The sequence below is a fragment of the Bison bison genome, unplaced genomic scaffold (assembly GCF_000754665.1).
Source record: "Bison bison bison isolate TAMUID 2011002044 unplaced genomic scaffold, Bison_UMD1.0 scf7180017864259, whole genome shotgun sequence".
Lineage (NCBI taxonomy): Eukaryota > Metazoa > Chordata > Mammalia > Artiodactyla > Bovidae > Bison > Bison bison.
Genome location: NW_011494831.1, coordinates 859,516 through 885,007, shown reverse-complemented (window position 1 = coordinate 885,007; position 25,492 = coordinate 859,516). Strand labels below are relative to the sequence as shown.

Genomic DNA, 25,492 nt, shown 5'->3' with positions numbered 1-25,492 from the left:
TCCAAAACTCATGGGAAGCAAATACAGTCCCTTTCCTTTACAACATGCCTCCAGGTCAGCCTGTCTGGGACAGTAGTTGAGAGAAGCCTGATTAGATGAAGTCAAGGGTCAATGAGCCAGGTTTTCCTGTCCTCTGTATCCCTGGCTTTGACTGTCAGCAGCCCCACTGAGAAGACATGAGCCTGCCTGGCCCTTTCCCACTTGGGTGGGATGCTGCTTGAAGGCTTGTTGCAAAAGTGTGAAATTGCAGGTCATGGTTAAATGGAGGCCTTGTATTGTCCTACATCATGGTGTCCTCCAGCCAGTGCAAATAAGTAATTAAAAGCTACTTGTAACGAAGGTCTTCAGAGCTGCTGGACAGTGTATTGGGCCAAGGAATAGAAAATATTCCAACTAGACCTAGATTTTCTCAGTCATGTGGTCAGGGTACTCACCCTGGGTCTGGGTATGATGTACCACGTTACCCCAGAGGGACCCAGAACAAGGCATGGGCAGCTGGGCACTTCCCTTGTCCCAAATTCCCACTCTACGTTAAAATGCTCATCCTTGGGTGCGAGCTGTAAGCACTCCCAAGAAGTCACTGTTACAATGAAAACATCTAAAAGGGTGCTCCCGTATGTCTTGCTCTCCTCCCAGGGCCTGCAATGATAGAGATTAGCTGGTCAGTTACACCAGGCAAGCCCAGAGGGCACGAGATCAGGATTGAGGGGGACAGTGAATTTGGGAGCACTGGGAATGAGATACCCAGGTAGGAAGGAACCCAGGTCCGTGGGTGCGAGTGGCAGCCATGGCATCTAGGAGCAGCCGCACCCGGCCTGAGAGCCAACTGCCAGCATCTCCTCCCAGCTCCCCACTCTGACTTCATACTGGTGGCTTGGAATTGGCCATAGTGGGAGCATTAACACCACAGAAATGTGCAAACACTGCAAATCAGAGTCCCCCTCACCCTCCAAGGAGAGCTGCTGTTTAAACAGCGCATCCCCAGCAGCAGCCACGCTGGTTAGCACACCTGCCCTGTGAAGTGAGACTCCGTTCTTAGCAAATCACTTACTTTCTCTTAATTGTAGTCTTCCCCCAAATCTGGAGGGGCTGAGGACTAGAAATAAACAAAGATGAAGGTGGTACTGATACGTGTCGTAAGCTGCTCAGGTGGTAGAAGCTCTGAGCTCAAACCATGTGCGTGACACCACATTCTTCTTCACGTGCACTTCCTGCCCAGCTGCAGCTGTAGGCTCTAAAACATCAATCCCCCAAGCACACAACACACCAGTAAACCTGCTTTCAGCTTGCCAGTTTCTCTACACTCTCCAGGCAGGATCTGATGAGTATAACAGTCTTGCTGTCAAGTAGGGTTCGTTTCTTTGGAATGTTTATCGCCTTGTAGTCCATTCAGAACTCTGGGTGTGCCTGGCAGGTTCTATGTGGAACAGCCTCTTCTGTTTCCAGACTTTCTGATCTGCATTAGCAGAAGCAGTCCTGCTCTAGCTCTAGATCCAACTCTGCCCCCCAGCTTTCTGATACAAGCTTTCCCATTACCATCTTCTGGCCTCTGGTTTCAGCACACCTGGTGTTGGCTTCCCTGGTAGCTCAGCTGGTAAAGAATCTACCTGCAATGCGGGAGACCTGGGTTTGATCCCTGGGTTGGGAAGATCCCCTGGAGGAGGGCATGGAAGCCCACTCCAATATTCTTGCCTGAAGAATCTCCATGTACAGAGGAGACTGGCGGGATATAGTCCATGGGGTCGCAAAGGGTCAGATATGACTGAGCGACTAAGCCCAGCACCCTGCCCCCACCCAGTGTTGACAGCTTTCTTACCCTCAGGATACCAATTTCTGACTTTCTGCCTTTGAAAGTGAACGTCGCTCAGTCGTGTCTGACTCTTTGCGACCCCTTGAACTGTAGCCTGCCAAGTTCCTCAGTTGATGGAATTCTCCAGGCCAGAATACTGGAATGGGTAGCCATTCCCTTCTCCAGGGGATTTTCCCAACCCAGGGATGAAACCCAGGTCTCCTGCATTGCAGGCAGATTCTTACCAACTGAACCACCAGGGAAGGCCAAGAATATTAGAGTGGGTAGCCTATTCCTTCTCCATGGGATCTTCTCCACCCAGGAATCGAACCAGGGTTTCCTGCATTGCAGGCAGCTTTTTACCAACTGAGCTACCAAATCCTTTCACACTCAAAAGAGATTTCCATGGTAACCAAAACAGAGGGGAAGAAGAGACTCTGCTCTGGAGTTTCTGTGGTGTGGACATGTTCTATGTCCGTCTTGCAATGAGTCATTCCCACCTCACCCCCCAGATAAGCCTTCGCGTAAGGAAAGTCGCCCCCACCCCTCGTCAGCAAGAAGTGGGGCCTAGAATGCAGCCCTTTGCAGGTTTTTTGTTCTCACAGGAGTCTCATCACCAGGGAGAAGATAGTCACCCTGGGAGGCAAACAGCTTATTTAAGATTAAACCACAGAAAGGAAGAACGGCATCCGCAGGCCAACCAAGAGGCAGAGGGCTGGACCAGATGGCCTCTTGAAATGTTGGGTCACCTCACTTCAGATATCAAGAGATGCTTCCCGAGTCATCACGACTAGATAGGGTTTCTTCATCCCCAGAACTTTATCACCATTCAGCATGGTCTCCACAGGTTTCACCTCTAGCATTGACCACCTGAGATGATGTTCAAGTATCTTGAGTGTGTGTCTTATCCCCCACTAGATTGTGGGCTCCTCGGGGACAAGGGTTTTCTTGTAGCTCTTCATACCTCCTTTGGTACCTAGGACCGTACCTTGCACTGAGTCAATTAATGATAAAATGTTTTTAATTGAAATAGAGTGAAAAGTTGCTCTGTAGAGTAGTTAGAGAGTTGTGTCCTGTTATTGGAAGGGCACAGGCAGGGCCTGTTACCTGTGATGCCTTTAGGGGAGGGGGTCATGAATCAGTTAGAAGGTTGAGGTGGAAGGTAGCTGAAGTCATTTCCACCCTGAGATGCTTTGATCCCATGAAGCGTGGCTGCTGCCAGCACTGAATCGAGGGATGGAAACCCGGTTGTTGGCTCACAGAGAGATGACTCTCTAGAAGCCACATGGCTTTCCTGCTTGTTCTGTGGAGCAGATGGACCACAGGTCGGGTGGGCCTTCGACCAGCAGCACACACTGCTCCTCAGGTCACGTGATGGAGTACGTAAGGTTGACATTTTATGTCCCACTGAGGTTTTAACCTTTTAAAGCAGGCTTCCACTGAAGTAGAAGGAGAAGCAGATGGTAATGAGAAAATATGCACATTATGCACATTGCCTATTGCACATTTCACTTATTAGAATTTTTAGTATGACACCCTGTGTTTTTCAAAAGCCTAAAGCTGCAAACAAAATTAAATTATTTGCTGAAATATTTAAATCAGCTTACAGAAGTTATACCAAACTATCAAAATAAAATCCAGAAGACTGGAAGGTGATCCCCTGGATCACCCACTTTGAGATCTGCCTTTCAGAGGGAGGCTCTTCCCCTCGAGAAGGAAGAAGCGCTGCTCTCTGAGATGAGGGCAGGAGACGAGTGCCTCCTTGATGCAGTCATACAGATGCTGAAGGTCGCATCAGGGAGAGGCAGTGGTGGGAATGAGGGCAAATGCACACACCAGGACGTTCTCCTGTGGAAAAGGGGGCACCGAGGAGCGGGGTGTGGACTGAGATGCCGAGATGCACCTGCCCTCCTCTGTCTCTGCCTCCCTTTGCTGGGTGAGTCACTCCCTCCCAGCCTTACCATTTGCCAGCCGCCTCCCCCAGAACATGCCCCCGCCCTCTCCCAAAGTGTGGAGGGCGGGGGCATCACAGAACCCTGGGGAAGAGGGGAGTGCAAGGTAAGTGGAGAGTGACTGTGACTGTGAGTCTTAGGCACGGCACCCTTCTTATTTTAAAGGCAACTTGAATGATCAGAGTCCATCCACCAAGACATATAGGAGAGTTTTTCAGAAATCATCAGATGCAAAAAACTGTCCTTTCAAATGTGCATTAATTGGTTCCAATCCAATATGCCAGTGGCATCTGTTAGTCTTGTAGCCCTCAGGACTGGAAGAGATCATAAAGCTTATCTACTTTAGCCGTTTCCCCTTTTTCATACTTGAATTCCCTCTTCTGACAAATGTCTATGCAGTGTCATGGAGAGCTGGGGATCTGGAATCAAACCAACCAGCAGCCAGATCCTAGCTCCTCCACCCATTGTCTCTTTGACCCAGACAGAACAAAGGAACTCATCTCTCTGTGTGTTGATTTTCTCAGCTATAAATTATAAGCAGGACCGACACCATTAGAAGTGTTGTGTGAATTAGAAGTAAAATTGTTAAAGTACTTAGCAGAGTCTCCAGTATTGAGTAGGACTTCAGGGCTCAAACAGTAAAGTATCTGCCTGTGATGCAGGAGACCCAGGATCGATCTCTGGGTCAGGAAGATCCCCTGGAGAAGGAAATAGCAACTCACTCCGGTATTCTTGTCTGGAGAATTCCATGAACAGAGAAGCCTGGCAGGCTACAGTGCATACAGTCCATGGTGTCGCAAAGAGCTGGACACAAGTGAGTGACTAACACTTTTACTTTCATTTCAGTAAATAGCAGCTGCTAAGCCAGATACAATGATGTGGTTGAATGTCCTGGCCGCCTCCTCTTGAACACGTCTGTGATGGGAATGGCTCCGCTATTGGGCGGGCTTCAGGATTAGGATTTTTTCTACCGTGTGTTGTGCCCAGGTCTCTTTCCTGTCATTTTCCTCTATTCATCCTCTCTGGTTCCACGGTTTGTGGCCCTACAGAAGAAGTCTAAACCTCCTCCTACACATAGCATTACAAACATTTGAAGATAATTTTAATATCGCTCCTGAATCTTCTCCATAATAAGCCTGTCTGGGTCCCTGAATCTTTCTATGTGTGACTTGGTTTTGATCTCACTCAGGACACGTGTAAGCCCCTTTCCCTAATACGTGAGAGTCCTTGGAAAGATGCTTGGCGGCCACAAAGAACAGTTGAGAGAACCGGTTTTAGGTTCCGTCCACACTGAGTGCGTCTGCGATTGTGCCCGTGCCTCCTGTGAACATTCTGACGCACGCCCTACAAATACGTTTCAGATCCTCCCGCTCTGTGCCATGACGTATGGGGATAGGAACACCCCTGCTTCTGTGAGGAGAGGTGCATTGTAACAGCTCTGTTGTCAGATGCCGAATTGAAAACTTGCATCCCATAATTGTGGCAGAGTGGATTGTTGTCCCCTCCTCCAGTTTTTTGCCTTCTCCATATCAGTGATCTTTTCCACCTGACTTTGAGGTTCCTGCCCTTTGCCTTGAGGTTCAGCCATGACTTTCTTTGACCAAAAGAATAAAGGGGAAGTGACAGCATGCCCGTTCCAAGGCTAGGATAAGAGGCCTTGGACAGTTCCAGTTACCCTACAGCGCCCTGCCATCACCATGAAAACACACCATGGCTAGCCCACTGGTCCAGGGAAGCCGGGGGCCTGTAGGGGAGGAGCCCCAGTGAAGCCCAGCCGATATCAGCCGGCCCCTAGCCAGCTTACAGATGCTTGAGAAAATAAAAGATCACTGTTTTCAGTCACTGAATTTTGGGATGTTTTGTTTTACAGAATTTTTGTGGCAGGAGATATATATTACAGAAATTATGTGGGCCAGAAAACAGAGAGTTAGCCGTACTAGCCCTCTCTCACCAGAGGGTAAGTTTAGAACAAGTAATGAAAGATTTACAAAACTGTAACAGGCTAGATTAAATACTTCTTAAAAATGATTTATCGAATTATAACTTTGTTAATTGTAACTTTATAAGTTGTGGCCAAGAAGAAAATAAGTGTGTATATTATATATCATTGGGGATTCCCACGTGGCTCAGTGGTAAAGAATTCTGCCTGCTAAGCAGGAGAAGCAGGCTAGATCTCTGGGTTTGGTGTATTCCCTGAAGAAGGAAATGGCAACCTACTCCAGTATTCTTGCCTGGGAAATCCCATGGACAGAGGAGCCTGGCAGCAGACTACAGTCCTTTGGTTTGCAAAAGAGTTGAACACAACTTAGCAATTGAATAACAACAACAATTAAATATTAATGAAATAGCTAATGAAACAAGCAAACACAATATCCAAAGAAACATGAAAAGTTAAGGGGTCTTCTATTTGGTATGCTGCTGCTGCTGCTGCTAAGTCGCTTCAGTCGTGTCCGACTCTGTGCGACCCCATAGATGGAAGCCCACCAGATTCCCCCGTCCCTGGGATTTTCCAGGCAAGAACACTGGAGTCGGTTGCCATTTTCTTCTCCAATGCGTGAAAGTGAAAAGTGAAAGGGAAGTCGCTCAGTCGTGTCCGACTCTTAGTGATCCCATGGACTGCAGCCCACCAGGCTCCTCCGTCCATGGGATTTTCCAGGCAAGAGTACTGGAGTGGGGTGCCATTGCCTTCTCCGCCTACTTGGTATAGTTCACTCATTTACTCTGTAAATGTTTAATGAGTAACTGCATGTATCAGCACTGTTCTGGACCCTAGAGATATGGTTGTGAAAAAAACAGACAAGGTCAGATCTCACGAAGCTTATATTCTAGTGGAGACTCAGAAAAATGAAAATTAAACACACAAAAAAGATAACTTCAGGTCATTGGTAAGTGCTATGAAGAAACTCGGGCAGGATCATGGCTACAGAGGTAGTTTAAGGATCACCATTCTGAGGATGTGACATTGAAACTGAGACAAAAATGACGTGAATGGGCCAAGGGAAGAAAGGCCACATTCAAGGAAAGAACACATGCAAAGTAGGAATAAGCTTGGAGCGTTTGAGGTATACACAGGAGTATGGAGAAGAGTAATATGATGTGAAATGAAATGGAAGACTAAAAGGAACCAGAATGGGGAGAGCTCTGTGGGCTGCAGTTGGGAGTTGGTGCTTTATTGCAAGGGTAATGGGCTCCATTGAAGCATATTAAGTACATTTGTGGGTTTTAGGAGCTCACTCCTGGCTGCTTCCTGGAAAACAGATGGCAGGTAGGTGGATAAGAGTGAAAACAGGGAGGTCAAGTAGGTCTCTATGGTGATGATTACAACTAGAATGGTGGCAAGGATGGGGGAACATGGAGAGGTTTGAGACCTATTTTGAAAGTAGAATCAAGGCTCACTAATGGATTGGATATGAGGGAAAATGAGAAATAAAGGGTGACCCCTCGGTTTTCTGTTTGGGTAAGTGAAAGGATGGTTGTGGTGCCATTTCTTGAGATGAGGAAAAATGGAGAAGTGAACTGGGGAAGGGAGAGGTCAAGAATTTTGCTTGGATGAGTTAAGTCTGAAATTAGACATCTATATGGATTCACCAAGTAAGGCTGAAGATATCTGTTGGGCAGTCACAAGCATATCAGTGGTATTTTATCCCAAAGGACTATAGATGAATTTCCCTGCCTAGAAGAAATAAATTAATTTTTTTTAAGTTAAAACTTAAGTTTTAACTTTTAAAAATTGTTAGAAAAGAAAAAGAAGTGGGAGGACTGAGCCACAGCATGGTGACATTTAAGAGCTCAGCAAAGGAATAGGAGACAGAACAAGAGCCACAGAGAGAAGCTGAGAGAGTGTGATGCTGAGGAAGCCAAGAGGAGAAAGTGTTCCAGGAAGGAGGACAGAGTTGTCAGCTTGGGTTGGGTTGGATTGAATGCAACTTGAGTCATAAAGTAAGATGAGGACAGAGGAATGAACTCTTGGATCTAGCAATATGGACCTGATCAGTGACCCTGAAAATAAAAGATTTAGTGGGATAATGGAAGTAGAAGTCAAAAATGGAATGGTTGAAAGGGGATGGGAGATGAGAAATAGATGACAGTGAAGTTTTACTGAAAGGGGGAGCAAAATTGAGAGACGGCTAGAGAGGACAAGGGTTTCAGGTTTTGCTTTATTTCATTTTGTTTTAAATAGGAGGTTCTGGTGCATATTTAAATGCCAATGGAAGTAAACCAGGAGAGAGAAAAGTTGATATTGGAGGAGAGAAAGTGGACAAAGATGGTGTCACTGTCCTTAAGAAAAAGATCCTCAGAGCTCAGTGGAGGCATTGGCTTCTGAAGTGCTTTCCATGGTAACAGAGGAAGGCAAGAAGTAAGAGTAACAGAATTCAGGTGAACTGGTGCATTTGGTGAGGGGAAGGGGAGTGATCTCGTCAGGGTTCCTTACGTTTTCGCAAGTAGTTAATGAACTATGTAGTCATTGTAGTCAATGAACTATGACTTTAGATCATCATTTGAGGATGAGCCAGGACTTCTGAATTCTGAGCCCAGATGGACTGTGTCCTTCATTTACAATTTGGTACACTTAGAAAGAATGAAAGTGTCAACCCCTTTTGTATAACGTGCTTTAAAGAGCAAAAAATGATTAAAAAAAAACAATTCATGTATATTCTTTAATTTGATATTTTCCACTGAATCATTAAAGTTCCCAAGAGGGAACAGAATTCACATGATTTAAGTGAAGACACTTTAATGAAGGGCCACTACTTACAGAGAGTGGAGTTGAGATACTGTACCCAGATTCCCAGAGACTGTCAACAGCCAAAGGTTGCTACCATCCTTAGAACTAAAGTCAAGGGAGAATACAGTTTTAGATCCCAGTAAGAGCTGGAGCCCTGAAAGAGGGGCCAAACAGTATAATCATTTATCGAAGAGACCTGTAGCAGCTGTCAGGAAAGTGGTACCAAAGCAGAGAGGGAAGGAGAAAAATATCCTGACTTCCCTCTCCTCCCATCTCTTGCTGATGCTTCCCAATGGCTGAACCCAACTATCAATTAACTGGCAAGGGAACCTGGTGATGCAATCCATGGTGAAGGACAGAGAATAGATGTCTGTGAACAACCAGCCTCTAACACTTCCTGCCACAGGTGTTAAAGATTTTGAAAACCACTCTAGGGGGAATCTTTATACCCAGTGCCAGTGTATGGAAAAAATATTGTTATCTGGTACCAGTGGGATTTGGAAACCCAATTAAGAAGCTAACCATGCTCTTTGATACAAATCATCATAGGTACTTGTAAACCCACCCATAATCTCCCAAGGTCACATTTGCCCATAGTCTTCCTCCTTTATGCCCATCCAGAGACGCGTTGCCCGTGAAACTAGGGAGACTTGCATTTTAGGTCCCCTCACTGGCATGAGCCCTTCCAAGATCATGGGCCAGCCCTAGAAATGTATTCATATGCTCATATGTTTTTGTGCAGCTTATAAAAGCAAGGTATTTTAACTGTAATCTATTAAGACTGTAACTCGTTTCACTGGGATCCCTCCCCCCACCATATGCCCTTTGGGAGCCACAAAACCTGGATCTGCTTCTGCTTTCAGCAGACTCACGTGTACCTATGCAAATGGTACCACTTCCCCACGATTCTACCACCTTCTGGCGGGGTGATTAATGAGCATCAAAACAGGTATTTGGGGAAGGGGAGTATGCAGCAGGAGGATAAGAAAAGCCAAGAAGGGAGGGATGTGCAGTGCCGAAGGCCACGGAGGAGGCGCTGCAGAGCCTGCACTCTGGTCTCCCCCACGAGTGATGGGAGTTGGCAGGTGTCCTGTCAGGTAACTAATTCCTCCCTGGGGCCTTGCTCAGATGCTGCTCTTTGTGTTTTCAGATGCAGACGGAAACCTGTGTCGAAGTAACCAACTGTTGCAAGTCATGCTGACCATGCACCGAATTCTCATTTCCTCTGCTGAACTGCTCCAAAAAGTTATCACTCTATATCCTTTAGCCCAGTGCCTGGCGGCAATCCACAAATAGGATTGATTCAGAAGCATCTTGAAATGTGAATGATGCTTTCATTTTGGTTGTTTTGGCATAACCCTGAGTGGTTAATGGGTTCATGCGTCCTTTCAGGGAATGGCATGCGTGTCTGGGGATATGTGTTGTGTGTGTATATGTGTCTTCTGTTGGAAAAGGCAGTGTTATTGATGCTGATTTTTCTGGGAAGAGGTCAAAGAGATTAACATGCAGACACGGTCTTCTTCGTTCACTCTTGCTAGTGAAAAATACTTTTCCTGAAGATTAATCAAAATTCATATTCATCGCATGCAAATTGACTAGGGTGCTGCATTCTGGCTTTCCTGTCTAATTCTTCAACCTTCCCAGGTTTTGAAGAGAGCTTCCTGACCCCAGGGCAGCTGATGCCTTTCTGCTTTAGACTGAGGCACTGGCTGCGCCAAGCAAACCCTGCTGGATTCTGACCTTCTTTGGGCTGTAAATTGAGTGGGGTGGGGAAAACGACTGCTTTCTCTCTGATGCCTGATGACACCGTGGGCTGTAGGTGAGGTGAGACTGTTTAGCACCTTGAAGCCCAGGTCCTGGGCACTGAGTCATGCTATAGAGCTCTTCTAATCCTTTAGCACTCTCCCCAGCCCTCCCTTTTCATCTCATGGCACTCATCAAAAGCATAAAAGCCATCAGGACTGAATCTATTCCCTAAGCCTGCTTATAAACCTCTCAGAGGTGTTTTCAGTGGCATTTCAGTGGCCTTCAAAGGAGTCCATATAATGAGAGGTACAGGTAATAGATGGATGTCTAATCTACAGAGCGTTCTAAAACCATACTAGAACTCCATGTACCAGCAGTTCTCAATAGTGTCAGTAAGTAAATACTCAAAGAAAAAACTGTTCTCCAAGGACTAATCTGTGGCCCCCTCTGTGGACCCAGAGTCCTCCTCCCTGCTATTCTCCCTTCCACTTTCGCAGATTCTTTCTCTATATTTTATCTTCCCTCTTTCCTGTCCTTTTAAACCCTGCATCTTCAGTGGCACCTGCCCCTCAGTCTAAAACTCATTCACATCTCCCTAACCTAAAAATAAACTCTCAACCCTGCCTCCCCTTCATTCCATTGTTAGGGTCAGAAATGTGATGCACAAACTTCTTAAAATAGTCCACACTCACTATCTCTCATCTCTCAACTCCCACTTACTCCTTCACCCGACTGTGGCCTCCACCCCTGTACTCAGACTTTCCTCTGATGTCACCAGTGACCTCCTGGTTGTCAAGCCCAGTAGCTTATTTTCCATCCTTGTTTATAGCGACCTCCCTGTAGAGACATTGTTGACAGCACCCCACCTCTCCAAACTCCTTCCAGGGCTCTGGACTGCACCTTCCTGGGTCTCCCTTCTCCTGGGACACCCGCCTCCAGCTCTCCATCCAGCCTTTTCTTTGAGAACCTCTTCAAAATGAGATAGCATTCTGGTTTTCTTCTCTCTATACTTTCCCTGGGTGATTTATCACCAGGATTTCCACCACCATTCTTCTGATGACCTTCAAGTCCATATTTCTCTAACTAACTCAAACCATTTTTTAAAAAAAATGTTGGGACTGCTTTGTCCTGTGACACTTCAGTCTTAATATACTCAAAACTTAACTCGCCACCCCCACTACTACCCCGTTAGTTCTGCTTTGACACCTGGATTTTCATTTTCAATTTCAGTCCATGGTGCCGTTGCCCCTCTGATGTCCTGAAGCAGCAACATCAAAGCCCTCACAATCCTCTCTGCCTTTCACCTCCCACGGAGCCAGTCACCCAATCCCAGGGTTCCTGCTTCAGAAATGACTCTTAGCTCTTTTCTCCTCTCCATTCCCATGCCTCCACCTTCCTTTGGGCCCCAGAGTCTCTCTCCTCGGCCTCTGTCCCATGCGGGGCCGCTCATCTGCACAGCCACCTCCTCCTCTATCATCCAGCCCGCAGTTACTTTCCTAGGAAGCAAATGAGATCTTGCTTCGGAGCCTCTGCAGATAGAGGGGGATGGTAGACCCTCAGCCTACCCAGTGTGCCCTGCCTGCTCCGTCCTCAGCTCTCTCAGAAACCCTCTCTCTTCCATGCCAAACTTCTCAATACCCCAGACTTGAGTGGGTCCTTTTTATTGTTCGTTAAGAAAGCTTGGATCATTTCCTGTTGTTTCCTGTTTTTCCACGGTTGAGACAGAAAAATTTAACAACATGCTTTGAATAGTTTGGATGCCTGTAAGGTACAGTCGGAACTGTCCTGGTACTTTCTTGCCACAGCACTGCCCATGAAGATGTGGCACCTGAAGCTTCCAGCGAACAATGACGGTTGCCCCCGCAGACGCCTGAGCCTCAGTCCTGGCCTGCAGATGCTGCTGCTTGCTTCCTCTCCTCAAGTGAGAAGCAGTGCCTGCCTCGCTCAGGTGGCCCCACTGTGGCACGCTCTTTGTGACCTTGGGGGCTCTGCCCTCCTGAGTGATGTTCTGTGTGCCCACAGGCTTGGCCCTCAGATGAAGACCGACGGGGTTCACAGATCCTGCTGCAGTGTAGCCGGCACTGAGCACAGGGGAACAGACGGGTGAAGAGAAGGATGGGGGCAACCAGGAGGAAGACAGACTCCACGATAAGAGGCACCGCGTTGATTTGTGTGTTCACCCGATTGTTTTAGAAGAAAAGTGGGTCTTTTTGTGTGCCTTACTCATTCATAAGGAAGAAGTTAAAAATTTCAACTACTAGACCAAATAATAAAAATACAGACTCTAGAACATTTTTTGCTTGAATATGCCTTATGCTTGACTCTCTTTGCACTGAAGGGATGAATAACATGTGTCATAAAGAAATATAAAATCATCTCATTCTCATTCCTCCCTTTTGTGCCCAAAGAAAGGCAAGGATCGGAACCATTCACTTCAGGAAATTTACCTGGGCTTATTTTTTATATCGATTACCTTTGTTGATGTGTGTATGTGTGTGTGGTTTTATGTTTCGTGTTTCTCTTTGGTTTTCATGCCCTTAAGGATAGATTTTATAAACAGTAAGTCTATCAAAAGTTAGGTTTTTTAAGTTAAACTCCTTTTATGAAAAGTACAAATTTCACAGTCATAGTTTTTCTTTAGGGGTTCAAGTTTAGCTTGCAAATCTTGTTCTTTCCATAGGTCTAGAGTGTCCCTCTAAACACTTGTAAGGGACCTTTAAAAATGTTTGTTTAATTAAAATAATGCCAATTAATTAAATACTTGTAATGGTTTTAAACTGCAAGTTGGATTTTATTTTTTATTCCAGGTTTTTTTTTGAGATAAAGTTGACTTAAAGCACTATAAAACTTTAAGGTTTAAAGCATGATTCGTAAGTTTAGTGAATATTTATCATCTTATATAGATAAAAAATTGAAAATAGATGAAAGTTTTATTGTGATGATAACTTAAGAGTTTATCCTCTTAGCAACTTTCACATATACTATAGAGCAGTGTTAATTATGTTTATTATGTTGTACATTACATCTCTAGTACTTATTTGTCTTATAACTGGAAGTTTGTATCTTTTGAGTGCTTTCATACATTCCCCTCTTTTTCCACCGCCTACCTCTGGTAACCACAAATCTGATTTCTTTTTGTTTATTTGTTTTTGAAGTATCATTGACCTATGACGTTATGTTAGTTCCTGTCATGTAACAGTGATTTGATATGGCTCAGATGGTGAAGCGCCCACCTGCAATGCAGGAGGTGCGAGTTTGATTCCTGGGTCAGGAAGATCCCCTGGAGAAGAGAATGGCAACCTACTCCAGTATTCTTGCCTTGAGAATTCCATGGACAGAGGAGCCTTGCAGGCTATAGTCCCTGGAGTCAAAGAGTCGGATACGATGCAACTAACACACACACGTGCATTTCAAAATGATCACCACAATGAGTCTAGTTATGACATGTCATCATACAAAGATACTATATAATTATCGACCGTATTCCCCATACAGTGCATTTCATACCCATGACTCATTTATTTTCACAAATGAAAGTTTGTACCTCTTAATCTCCTTCACTTATTTTTTTCCTCCTCTCTGGCAAACACCCGTTTGTTCTCTGTACAAATAACTCATTTTTCATTATATTCATTTGTTTAGTGTTTTTAGATCCATGTATAAATGAAGTACAGTATTTTTCTTTCTCTGACTGTTTCCACTTGGTGTGTACCCTCTGGGTCCATCCATGTTGTTGCAAATGGCAAAATTTTGTTCTTTTTTATGGCTGGGTAGTATTCCACTGTGTGTTTGTGTACACCAAGTCTTTATTCATTCGTCTCTTGATGAACACTTAGTTTACTTCCACACCTTTACTATTGTAAATAATGCTTCACTGAACATCGCGCTCCATAGATCTCTTCTCATTAATGTTTTTGTTCTCTTCAGATAAATACCCAGGAGTTCTATTTTTAATTTTTTAAGGAACCTATTTACTATTTTCCGTAGTGGCTGCACCAATTTATATTCTTACTAGCAGTGCACAAGGGTTTCGTTTTCTCCACATCTGCACCAACACTTGTCATTTGTTGTCTGTTTTATAATAGCCATTCTAACAGGTATGAGTTGACCTCTTTGTGGTTTTGATTTGCATTTTCCTAATAATTAATGATGTTGAGCATCTTTTCATGTGCTTGTTGGTCATTTGTATGTCTTCTTAGAAAAATGTCTATTCAGATCCTCTGCCTGTTTTCTAACCAGTTTTTTTTTTTTTATGTTGTATGAGTTATTTGTATATTTTGGGTATTAAGCCTTTATTGGACATACTGTTTGCAAATATTTCCATCATTTAGTAGGTGGCCTTTTCTTTTTTGTTGATAGTTTCCTTCATTTTGCAAAAGCTTTTTAGTTTGATATAATCCCACTTGTTTATTTTTGCTTTTGTTTTCCTTGCCTGAGGAGACATATCCAAAGAGCATACTTCCTATGTTTTCCTCTATAGGTTCTATCGTTTTGGGGCCTTTACGTTCTTAATCAGTTTTGAATTTATTTTTGTGCGTGGTGTGACTGCATAGTGGTTTGATTCTTTTGCATAGAGCTGTCCAGTTTCCCCAGTAACATCTATTGAAGAGACTGTCTTTTCTCCATTGTATATTCCTGCCTCCTTTGTTTTAGATTAATTGACTGTAAGTTTCAAAGTTGTTTTCTGGGTTCTCTCTTCTGTTCCATTGATCTAGACGTTTGCTTTTATACCAATACTACACCGTTTTGATGACTGTAGCTTTGTAGTTTGTCTGAAGTCAGGGAGCATGGTAACTCCACCTGTGCTGTTCTTTCTCAAGATTGTTCGGGTTGTTCAGGATCTTTTGTGTTTCCATAGAAATTTTAGAATCGTTTTAATTCTGTGAAAAATGCCATTTGTATTTTGATAAGGATTACATTGAATCTATAGACTGATGGGTAGTATGGTCATGATAACATTCTTCTAATCCGTGAACATAAGTATCCCTTTCCATCTGTTCTGTCATCTTCAATTTTTTTCATCAGTGTCTTTAAGTTTTCTGAATATGAGTCTTTTACCTCTATAGTTAGATTTATTCCTATATATTTTATTCATTTTTGATGTGGTTGTAAATGACAGTTTTCTTAATTTCTCTTTCTGATAGTTCCTTGTTAGTATATAGAAATTCAACAGATTTCAATAATTTTGTACCCTGCACCTTTACAAAATTTATTGATGAGCTTTAGTAGTTTTTGGTGGCATCTTTAGGCTTTTCTATGTATAGTATTATGCCATCTTCAAACAGTGACAGTTTTAAATTCTTCCTTTCCAAGTTGGATTTCTTTAATTTCTTCTTACTGTCTGATTGCTGTGGCTGGATTCTAATACCATGTTAAATAAAAGTGGTGAGAGTGAGCATCTTTTGTCTTGTTCCTGACCTTAGAGGAAGTGCTTTAAAGCCATTGAGTATGACATTAGCCATGGACTTGCCATATATGGCATATATGTTGAGGTATGTTCCTCCATTACTCACAGTGTGGAGAGTTTTATCATAAAAGGATGTTGAATTTTCTCAAATATTTTTTCTATTTTCTCAATATTTTGCATCTATTGAAATGATCATATGATTTTTATTCTTCAATTTGTCAACTGACTGATTTGTGGAGACTGAATTGTCCTTGCACCCACTGGATAAATTCAAATTAATCATCGTATATAATTCTTTTAATATATGGTTGAATTTGATTTTCTAATGTTTGTTGAGGATTTTTTCATCTGTGTTCATATTTTTGTCAGTGATGTTGGCCTGTAATTTTCTTTTTATGTCAACTTTTTGTCTGATTTTGGTATCAGGGTGGTGCTGGTCTCATAGAATGAGTTAGGAAGTATTCCTTCCTCTGGAACTTTTTAGAATATTTGAGAAGGATAGGTGTTCACTCTTTTCTAAATATTTGGTAGAATTCACCTGTAAAGCCATCTGGTTCTGAACTTTTGTTCATTGTATTGTTTTAAATTGCTGATTCAGTTTTGTTATTGGTAATTGGTCTGCTCATATTTTCTATTTCTTCTTGATTCTGTCCTGGGAAATTGTATATTTCTAGGAATTTGTACATTTCTTCTAAGTTGTCAAATTTATTGTCATATAGTTGTAATCTCTTATGATCTTTTGCATTTTACTGGTACTTGTTGTAACTTCTTTTTCATCTCTGATTTTATTGATTTGGGCCCTCTCCATTTTTTTTAAGTCTAGAAAGGTTTACCAGTTTTATCTTTGAAAAAAAAAAAACAGCTCTTAGTTTCATTGATCTTTCCTATTGTTTTTAGTCTCTATTTATTTCTGCTGATCTTTATAATTTCTTTCCTTCTACTAACTGGGTTGTGTTTGTTTTTCTCTTGTTCCTTTAGATTTAAGGTTAGGTAATTTATTTGAGATTTTTGTTTGTTTCCTAAGATGAGCTTGTGTCACTATAAACTTCCTTCTGGGAACTGCTTTTGCTGCATCCCATAGATTTTGTGGTTTTGTTTCCATTTGTCTCCAGGTATTTTTTTATTTGTTCCTTGATTTCTTCAGTGATCCATTGGTTGTATAGTAGCATATTATTTAGTCTCCACACATTTGTGATTTTTGAGTCTTTTTTTTATAGCTGATTTCTAATCTTACAGTATTGTGGTCAGAAAAAATACTGGGTTATGATTTCAGTTTTCTTAAATTTACTGAGATTCATTTTGTGGCCTAGCCTGTGATGCATCCTGGAGAATGTTCCGTTTGCATTTGAAAAATGTATGTATTCTGCTGCTTTTGGATGGAATGTTCTCTATATATCTTAGCACATCTAGGCTAATGTTTCACTTAAGGCCAGTGTTTCCTTACTGATTTTTTTGTTGGATGACGTTCATTGAAATAAGGGTGTTAAAATCCCCTATTACTATTGTTTTATTGTCAATTTCTTGCTTTATGTCTGTTAACATTTTCTGTGTATGTTTAGGTGCTCTTATGTTTGGTGCATATATGTTTACAGTTATATCCTCTTCTTGGATTGACCCCTTGGTTACTCTGTAATGTCCTCCTGTATCTTGTTACAGTCTTTGTTTTAAAGTCTGATATAAGAATCACTGCCATGGCTTTCTTTTAATTTCCATTTGCATGGAATACCTTTTTTCATCCCCTTACTTTCAGTCTGATTCCGAAGTGCATCTCTTGTAGGCAGCATATATGTGGATCTTGGTTTTGTATTCATTCAGCCACTCTGTGTCTTTTGTTTGAAACATTTATTCCATTTACATTTAAAGTAATTATTGATAGGTATATACTTATATAACTATGAATTTTATATTTTATAGTTTTAAAACTATTTCAAGGACCTTTTTGAATTCTAAATAGGCTTGTAACTTCAATAGATTAAAATTATAAACAGTAAAGCTGACATCTTAGGTGTTTCAAAGCTATGCATAAACTTAGTAAGGTTTGAATTTAAAATTTAAGAGTAAAGCCTTAATTGTATATTCCAAATTGAAGTTTCACAGCTATCATTCTAATATGCTCTTAAATACTACAGGTATGTAAGATTTCAAAATACACAGACTCCTTCCTAATTAAAAAAAAAAAAAGTAATAAGCTTTGGACTGTTTTACTTTACTGTATCTACATCTGTGTTTTCCAAGGGTTAAAACATGCATACCCAGTGAATGAAGACTGCTCAGCCCCGGTTAATTGAGACATCTGCTGGCTGCTCAGTAGAGTCCTCTCAGGGACCTGCTGGAATTCACAGAGTTCTGGGTGGTTTTTAAGAGAAAGAGGGCAGTGGCGTGTATAGCACACAGCCTGCATAGTATTCCTCAGTATGTTGATAGAACAGAGTACAACCACACAGCTTCATCACTGGACTGGATTTTGCATTTCTTTGACCTTTGCAATAAATGTATATTCTTTCCATATATCGCTAGAGACATGTGAACTTGGTGGACTGTTGCTGTTCTTTCATGTTCTTAGGATGGCATCATTCTCATAGAATATTCCCAGTGATATTAATCCTTCACATGCTCTCCAACTGTATTTCGGTCGTTCACATAACTTTTTCTGACTTGCCATTACAACCTGAAAGATCAGTCTACTGACACCCGCTATGCATATATTATCATTTTCCTATTATTGCTTGAATTTTCATTATATCTGAATATTTATTCCTTCTTTTTTTTCTTATTCACTGCATAGGGTGTTTTTTGTTTTAAATCAGTTGCTGGAAAGAAAAGAAGGGGCTCTTCTTTTTAGCTTGTTTTCTCTGGCAGACTAGACTCCTAGTCTTGGATGTGGGCAGAGGCACCTCTTCACTTCTTACAGATCATTTTGCTGGGGCCTTGCTGTGCTGGTGACTTCCTCCTTCTGTTTAGGAGATGCTGTGGCATTCTTCCATAAGCCACTTCAGCATGGGCTAGATAAAGTCACAACCTTTGCCCTTCTAGGTGATGATAAGCATACAGCTACACACATCAAGTTGGTTTTATCCTAGGTCCAGAGACGTAAGAAAACATTTTAATTAAAAGAAAATTTTAGGAGGGCTGGGGGAGGGCAGTTTTAGCAAATCTTCCAAAGATAAGAAGTTGCTTGGTTTTTATAACAGAGGCTTCCATTTCCCTTAACCACAGCCCTACCTATAAGGATGCCTTGGCAAAGAATTCACCAGGGCTTTGCCTGAAGATCTGCTATTTTGTAAGGTAACATTTCTGCATACATTTGGGACTTTGTGGGGTGGGTGAAATGAAAGAGCCACATGTTGTGCCTAAATCTTTTGTCATGGCTTCTCAGATTATGATTCACTTTAGCATAGCATAGCATTTGATATGGGCAGGTGTGGGGGCCCACAGATGATTGTCAGTGGGTGGTTTTCTTCTCTTCCCCCTACCCCAACTCCAGCTCCTTATATTCTGTACAGAGAAATATATAGTCTTTATTTCCAGGGATACAGGACAAATCAGCCCGTCTTTTTCTGAGTCCTTCTTGTGGGAAGAACCTACCAAAATGTGAGTCCTTGGCTTCAGTTTTGGCTTATGTTTTGTGATTCCCACCATGTAGGTACTGGATAACAGAATTCTGGATCATGTTTAAGATGGATACCAGCCTGGCAAGCACCATGGAGGAGTTTCAGGAACTGGTGAAAGCAAATGGCGAGGAGCTCCACTGCCGCCTGATTGACACAACGCAAATGTGAGTATCCTATCTTTCGAAACCACCTCCCTCCTGTGATATAACCCAGGCTGCTCAGCAAGGCTCTGTGTCCTGCTGTGACCCAAGAAGGCTTCAGGCAGGTTCAGTGGCTTTACCAAAGAGAAAAGCCTGCCAGGTACCAGGAAAGCAGAGAAGTCCCTGGTGATAATGCTGTATGTGGCTTATATCTGACAGCAGGAAAAAAAAGTCTCAGTGAAAAAGAAATCAGGTAGCAAGACGCTGATTAAAATTTATACAAATCCTAAGAAACTGAAAGTACAGTGACTAAATTGGTGCTTCTTCAGCAGCCAATGCCTGGAGGCACCCTGAACTTACAAATACAGAAGGCACTGCTAGAAAATGGATCCTGCAGAGGGTTTATAACATACATGGTACATCTGCGAGAGACACTCCAATCTGTGCAGAGGTGGAAAAGTACTCAGGAATATTTCATATTGTTCCTTGGGATTTCATATTTATGAGATGGTCCCAGTCTGAAAAAATGAATGCCTAATTTGGGGGGAGGAGAGTACACTCATTGTTTGCTAAGGTTTTCATAATGTGATTGCTTTATTTTAGAATAATACAGATCCCGAGGATATAGAATTCTAGTGCTGAAATGTATTTTAAAGATGCTTTTATCTTGGGAAACTGAGGCTCAGCAAGACTGGCTCGTCTGGGGATACAGAGCTAGTTGAGTTAATGACAGAGCAGAAGCTGGACTGTGAGAGCCCCTAGTGCCTTGTGCCACGGCCAGATAGAAATGATCTCCAAATCACGTACCAGAGTCCCACTTAAATCTCCTTTGCAGGTTGGACTCTCTGAACTTCTTTCCTTAGAATTGTAACAACGTGAAAGATAAAAGGTTTTGCAATAGCAGCATCTTCATTTTTAAAATGCAGCACACAGGGCCTGGGACAGTACCCTGACTTCCTTGTCCCGATACACCCCTAGCTGACTTTCCTCTACCAATATTTTCCACAGTATGTTCTTTAGGAATTAGTCAGTGGGATGTTGCCTGACCAGATACACTTGAGAAATAGTGAACTGAACTTCCCTTTTGCGATGCATCTCCGAGCCTATAATGTGCTCTTTGGCTAAAGGGGCTGCAGAATTTGTAGCATTTCCCAAACTTGTCTGACCATACAACCCTTTTGTCAGGAGACAAGGTTCTCAGGAATCCCCGTTTGGGAAACACAGCCTGCAACCTGCTACCTTTCTCTTTGCTTCCTTAGTGAAGGAAACTGAATAAGAAATATGTGGATTGATTACAAGAAAATGTGTGTGGGGCCAACTCTAGAGCTAGCTAGGCTTCCTTGGTCATTTCATTTCCTGGGGACATTTGAGGAAAATGTCACAAGTCTGCCCAGAGGGACTGTGTGTTCCTACACATGATTCCCCAGCATGGCACCTCCTCTCTGTGCTCTTCTGGCATGGAAACTGCCCCCAAACCTTGAGATTTCGACCAGATAGAGTCCCCATCACCCTCATGAGATGAAGGAACACACAGTGGACATGGAGAGAACATATGTGAGGGGGCCAGGACTTGAAGGCCAGGGCACCATGACCAGTGCATTGTTCCCACTTCCTTAAGATCAGCACATTTTACCCAGTTCCCATGGCACATTCAGAAGGCTCATGGGAACCATCAAGGCTCCCTAGCTGTCACCACAGGAAAAGCTGACTAAAGGACACTGTTAATACATTGTTTTGGCCCTGGAAAGTTAGCTAATGGTGCTTTGCATATTCTTGTGAGAAACGTTCATGGATTTACTTGCATTAGAAAAGCAATTTTGATTTATTCTTTTCCCCCGTCTTCTCCCTTTTCACTTTTACTCACAAAAGCAATGCCCGTGACTGGTCCAGGAAACTGACCCAAAGGATAAAATCGAACACCAGCAAGAAGCGGAAAGTCTCCCTGCTCTTTGACCATCTGGAGCCAGAAGAACTGTCTGAGCACCTGACTTTCCTAGAATTCAAGTCCTTCCGGAGGATATCGGTATGTACCCAAGGGGCTGGAGAAAAGCTGCCCTGCGACAGCTCTGAGAGTAAGCAGAGGAATTCAACAGGCCGCCCACCTCCTCCCCCTGAAGACCCTTCTGGGCTGGTGGGCTTTCCCGTCAGGCTGTGTGTAGGTGGGCAAGTCAGGGCACACTGCTGGGCTGTGTTCCTCCTGCTCTGCTCCCCGCTCCACCCTCCAAGCCCAGCTCCCCCTCCCCACCCCTCATTCAGGTGGTAGTACTATGCACACACGATGCCTTGTGCACATGAGTGTACACACAAGACATGTACACACGTGCACACACACACACATTTTTCCCCTTATAATCATCAGTCTTTCAGAAATTTTCTTTAAAATTTTCCTCTCCCAAAATGAGGATAAGTCCTGTAAGAGTTTGAATTCATTCTAGAATAGGCTTTGGATGGCTGGGGGAAATTTCAAAATAAATCAGTGGCTACTGGTCTAGTTCAGAATTTACCTAAACTCTTGAAGTGCTGCTGACATGGCCCCACAGTCACCCCTGATCCTAGAGATAAACTCTGCTGACCGAGACCTTGCTCCTTGAAACTCTATATGTGATACCAAAGAACACCTCCATGCAAGAGAACTTGCTTCCACTGAAGCCAACAGAGCTTCGCTGGAGAGAGAGAAAGAGAATGACATAATAAATTTTGGATTATCTTTGTTTTTCCCCTTCAGCAGCAGAGCTGGAACTAGTATTGAGATTTTTCTTTTATACTGTACTCGTTAAGAGTTTAAACAAGATCCTATCCATATCTGCTCAGCATAATATTTGGGTTAACTAGTATATGTACAGAGAAGGCAATGGCAACCCACTCCAGTACTCTTGCCTGGAAAATCCCATGGACAGAGGGGCCTGGTAGGCTGCAGTCCATGGGGTCGCTAGGAGTCGGACACAACTGAGCGACTTCACTTTCACTTTTCACTTTCATGCATTGGAGAAGGAAATGGCAACCCACTCCAGTGTTCTTGCCTGGAGAATCCCAGGGACGGAGAGCCTGGTGGGCTGCCGTCTATGGGGTCGCACAGAGTTGGATACGACTGAAGCGACTTAGCAGCAGCAGCAGCAGCAGTATATGTACACATCCATTTATGCCTAATGACTTCTGATGTAGAGGGGCATGCTGTGCGTGGAATAAGAAAGATGTCCTTCCTGCTGTCCTTGCTGGCAGGAAAGGAGAGGAGGCCCAGGAGCTCCTCTGTCCCTTAGCAGATGCTGGCCATCAGCTTAGCAGAGGCAGCATGCCCCTCGGGTCTCCAGGAGTGCAGGAGCGCAGTCGTGATGAGTTTCTTTTTCCCCAGTTCTCTGATTATCAGAATTACCTCGTGAACAGCTGCGTGAAGGAGAACCCCACCATGGAGCGGTCCATTGCTCTGTGCAACGGCATCTCCCAGTGGGTGCAGCTGATGGTTCTCAGCCGCCCCACCCCCCAGCTCCGAGCTGAAGTCTTCATCAAGTTCATCCAGGTGGCTCAGGTGAGTGACTGGATGACGACTTGAGGCCTGGGCTACCGGGTAAATTACTCCCTCTCCCCTCAGCCTAGTCTGTCCCTGAGAGCTGCTTTCCCCTCATGAATCTCCTGGTGGGGTTTGTGCACCTTCACCTGTCCTCAGATCTCGATATGATGACTTTTCTACATCCCACATGAGATCAGTATGGAGAGGGCCATGTAGTCCATCTTCAGAGTCAGGGTACATCTTTAGTTCTGTTTAAATCTTTAACACGTTTCAGAAGATGCTTACCAGCCAACTTCGTTTTACCTAATGTGGTCCACTTAGCAAAGGAAAGGGTAATTCAGATTTCAGTATAGCTGGGCCAGCTTGATTTAGGTCTGTGAGCCCAAGTTATGTTGAATGGCTGGGTTTAGTGTTTGAGGAGTATGTTTTAAGCATTTGATAAGAAAAAAGCAGATACTATGAACACATATCTGAAATTTCACAGAGATTCTAGCACTGTATCCCAGTTAGTTACAGTCCTGTTTAAGCCATGGTGTTGCCCTCAAAAATAAAACAGTCTGGTTACTTTGGGGTAAAGTATATAAAAGATTACACTGAATAATATATTTTTCTAGCTTCAATGTTCTAAACCAGTGTTTCTTAAAGTGTGGTACATGGACCACTTGCTCTGATATTAACTAGAGGTATGTTAAAATCACAGATCCCTAAAGCTCAGCCCCAGCTCCAGGGAATCTAAACATCAGGACTTGGGTCCAGAATCTTTGTGTTAAACAAGTACTTGGGGTGTTTCTTAGAAACGACTGATGTAGAGAGTTGTCTGAAGACCAGCTGAAATGAAAGGAAGAAGATGGGATGCTTTGCTAGATTTGGGATCTGCTGGTCTAGAACTAAGCCTGAGAAAAGAAATGTTTGGAAAACTGCAATACCTGATCACTAGCCTTTGGCCAGAATTAGGAATACTCACAGCACAGAGACAAGAGACAGCCTCAAGCTCCCACATAACTGACATGTACAGTGACTCTGCTAACATCTGTTTTCTGTGTCACAGAAGCTCCATCAGCTGCAGAACTTCAATACGTTGATGGCCGTGATCGGAGGGTTATGTCACAGCTCTATTTCCAGGCTCAAGGAGACAAGTTCACATGTCCCGCATGAAATCAATAAGGTCAGTGCTCCTGTCTCCTCTAGGGCCCTTCAGCAGCATTCCTAGGACCAGTGTCAGCATTTCCTCCTTGAGGGGCAACCCAGAGAGCATTTCCAAGCCACGCCATCCCTTTTTTAACAAGGCAGAATACCCAGGAGAGAACCCCTTAAGTAAACCCACAGGGTGGGGACGTCACAGATTTGCGGGTGACTGAGTCAGTCTGGCCACAGTGTTACTGCCCTCATTCCCGCTGGTGATTTGGAACATGTGCCTCTTTTCCATGCTCATTGGCCACTGAGTGTCCAGAGCCACCATCTTTAGTACTGACTCCCTTGCTGAGCAAGGAACAGTGGTGGCTCAGTGACCGTAGTTCAGTTTGCATGTCAAGTGAGGTTATATAGTGACACGTTAGAAATCTAACTAGCCACAAACCTTGGAGAGTGCCATTCTGGAAAGTTGAATTTTCCCAGATAGTTGGAAATAAGCTTTTCAGGTACGATTTTGTAATAGGTGGTATTTTATTGGTATTTATTAAGTGTCCTATGTACTTTCCTACATTAGATTTTACAGAGACTTTAATCCTTTATGATACAGGACTATTATTATACATATAAACCATTATGATATAGTGCAGATATAAATGCAGCTATGTATAATATAGGTTTGATGATGACTGCTCTGAGTATTTCATCTCATCTGGCCTTTCTTACTGAACTCAAACCCCAGCCCCCACCTCCAAGCTGACACAGAAGGAGACTCTCTTCTTAGGGAAGAGATATCTTAGCCTCAGTGTCCCATCTGCTTTTCCCAGATGTTCACCCTTTCAGGAAGTCTCTTATTAGCCATCCCTGCTCTCACAACACTGGGGTTGGAGGGTGCTGCCCCACCCCTACCTTCCAGTGGTCTGATAACCTTCTAATTTTTGGATCATGCTGGCTGAGACCAGGCAGAACAACTGAAGAGGCACATACTGTTCCAAATCAGAGGTGACGCAGGGAGAGAATCACAGACACGAATGTGCCTTCATGTCATATTGACAAGCATGCTCCTCTGCAAAGCTGCTGGACCTTCGGGGTGGTCTGCAGAGTGAATTCCTAAGACCAGGGTTAAAGCTAGTGTCCCCCAGTAGTTTATTTCACTTTCTATGGGGAACAGAAAGTTCTCTAGCATCTCTGCTGCTCATCTCTCATCTTGTGAGCCTTTCCCCGACTCCACACTCCCCAGCCCTATTTGCTCAGGTGTGTGCTCTCTTGGGTGCCTGATGAACTATGGAATGAGGTTTGTGACATTGTACAGGAGACAGGGATCGAGACCATCCCCATGGAAAAGAAATGCAAAAAAGCAAAATGGCTGTCTGGGGAGACCTTACAAATAGCTGTGAAAAGAAGAGAAGCGAAAAGCAAAGGAGAAAAGGAAAGATATAAGCATCTGAATGCAGAGTTCCAAAGAATAGCAAGAAGAGATACGCTTTC

The 25,492-nt window shown here is 43.4% G+C and overlaps 1 protein-coding gene across 2 annotated transcripts in view; it reads left to right on the top strand.

Moving 5' to 3' along the window:
* RASGRP1 (RAS guanyl releasing protein 1 (calcium and DAG-regulated)) overlaps positions 1 to 25,492 on the top strand; it is an 82,424-nt gene that overhangs the window by 32,723 nt on the left and 24,209 nt on the right. For both annotated transcript variants that reach the window (XM_010847928.1, XM_010847927.1), the window contains exons 3-8: positions 9,618 to 9,723; positions 18,843 to 18,905; positions 19,264 to 19,395; positions 21,241 to 21,394; positions 22,721 to 22,894; positions 23,925 to 24,041. In XM_010847928.1, the coding sequence (XP_010846230.1) occupies positions 9,618 to 9,723; positions 18,843 to 18,905; positions 19,264 to 19,395; positions 21,241 to 21,394; positions 22,721 to 22,894; positions 23,925 to 24,041 (746 nt within the window). The remainder of the gene's footprint in view (positions 1 to 9,617; positions 9,724 to 18,842; positions 18,906 to 19,263; positions 19,396 to 21,240; positions 21,395 to 22,720; positions 22,895 to 23,924; positions 24,042 to 25,492) is intronic.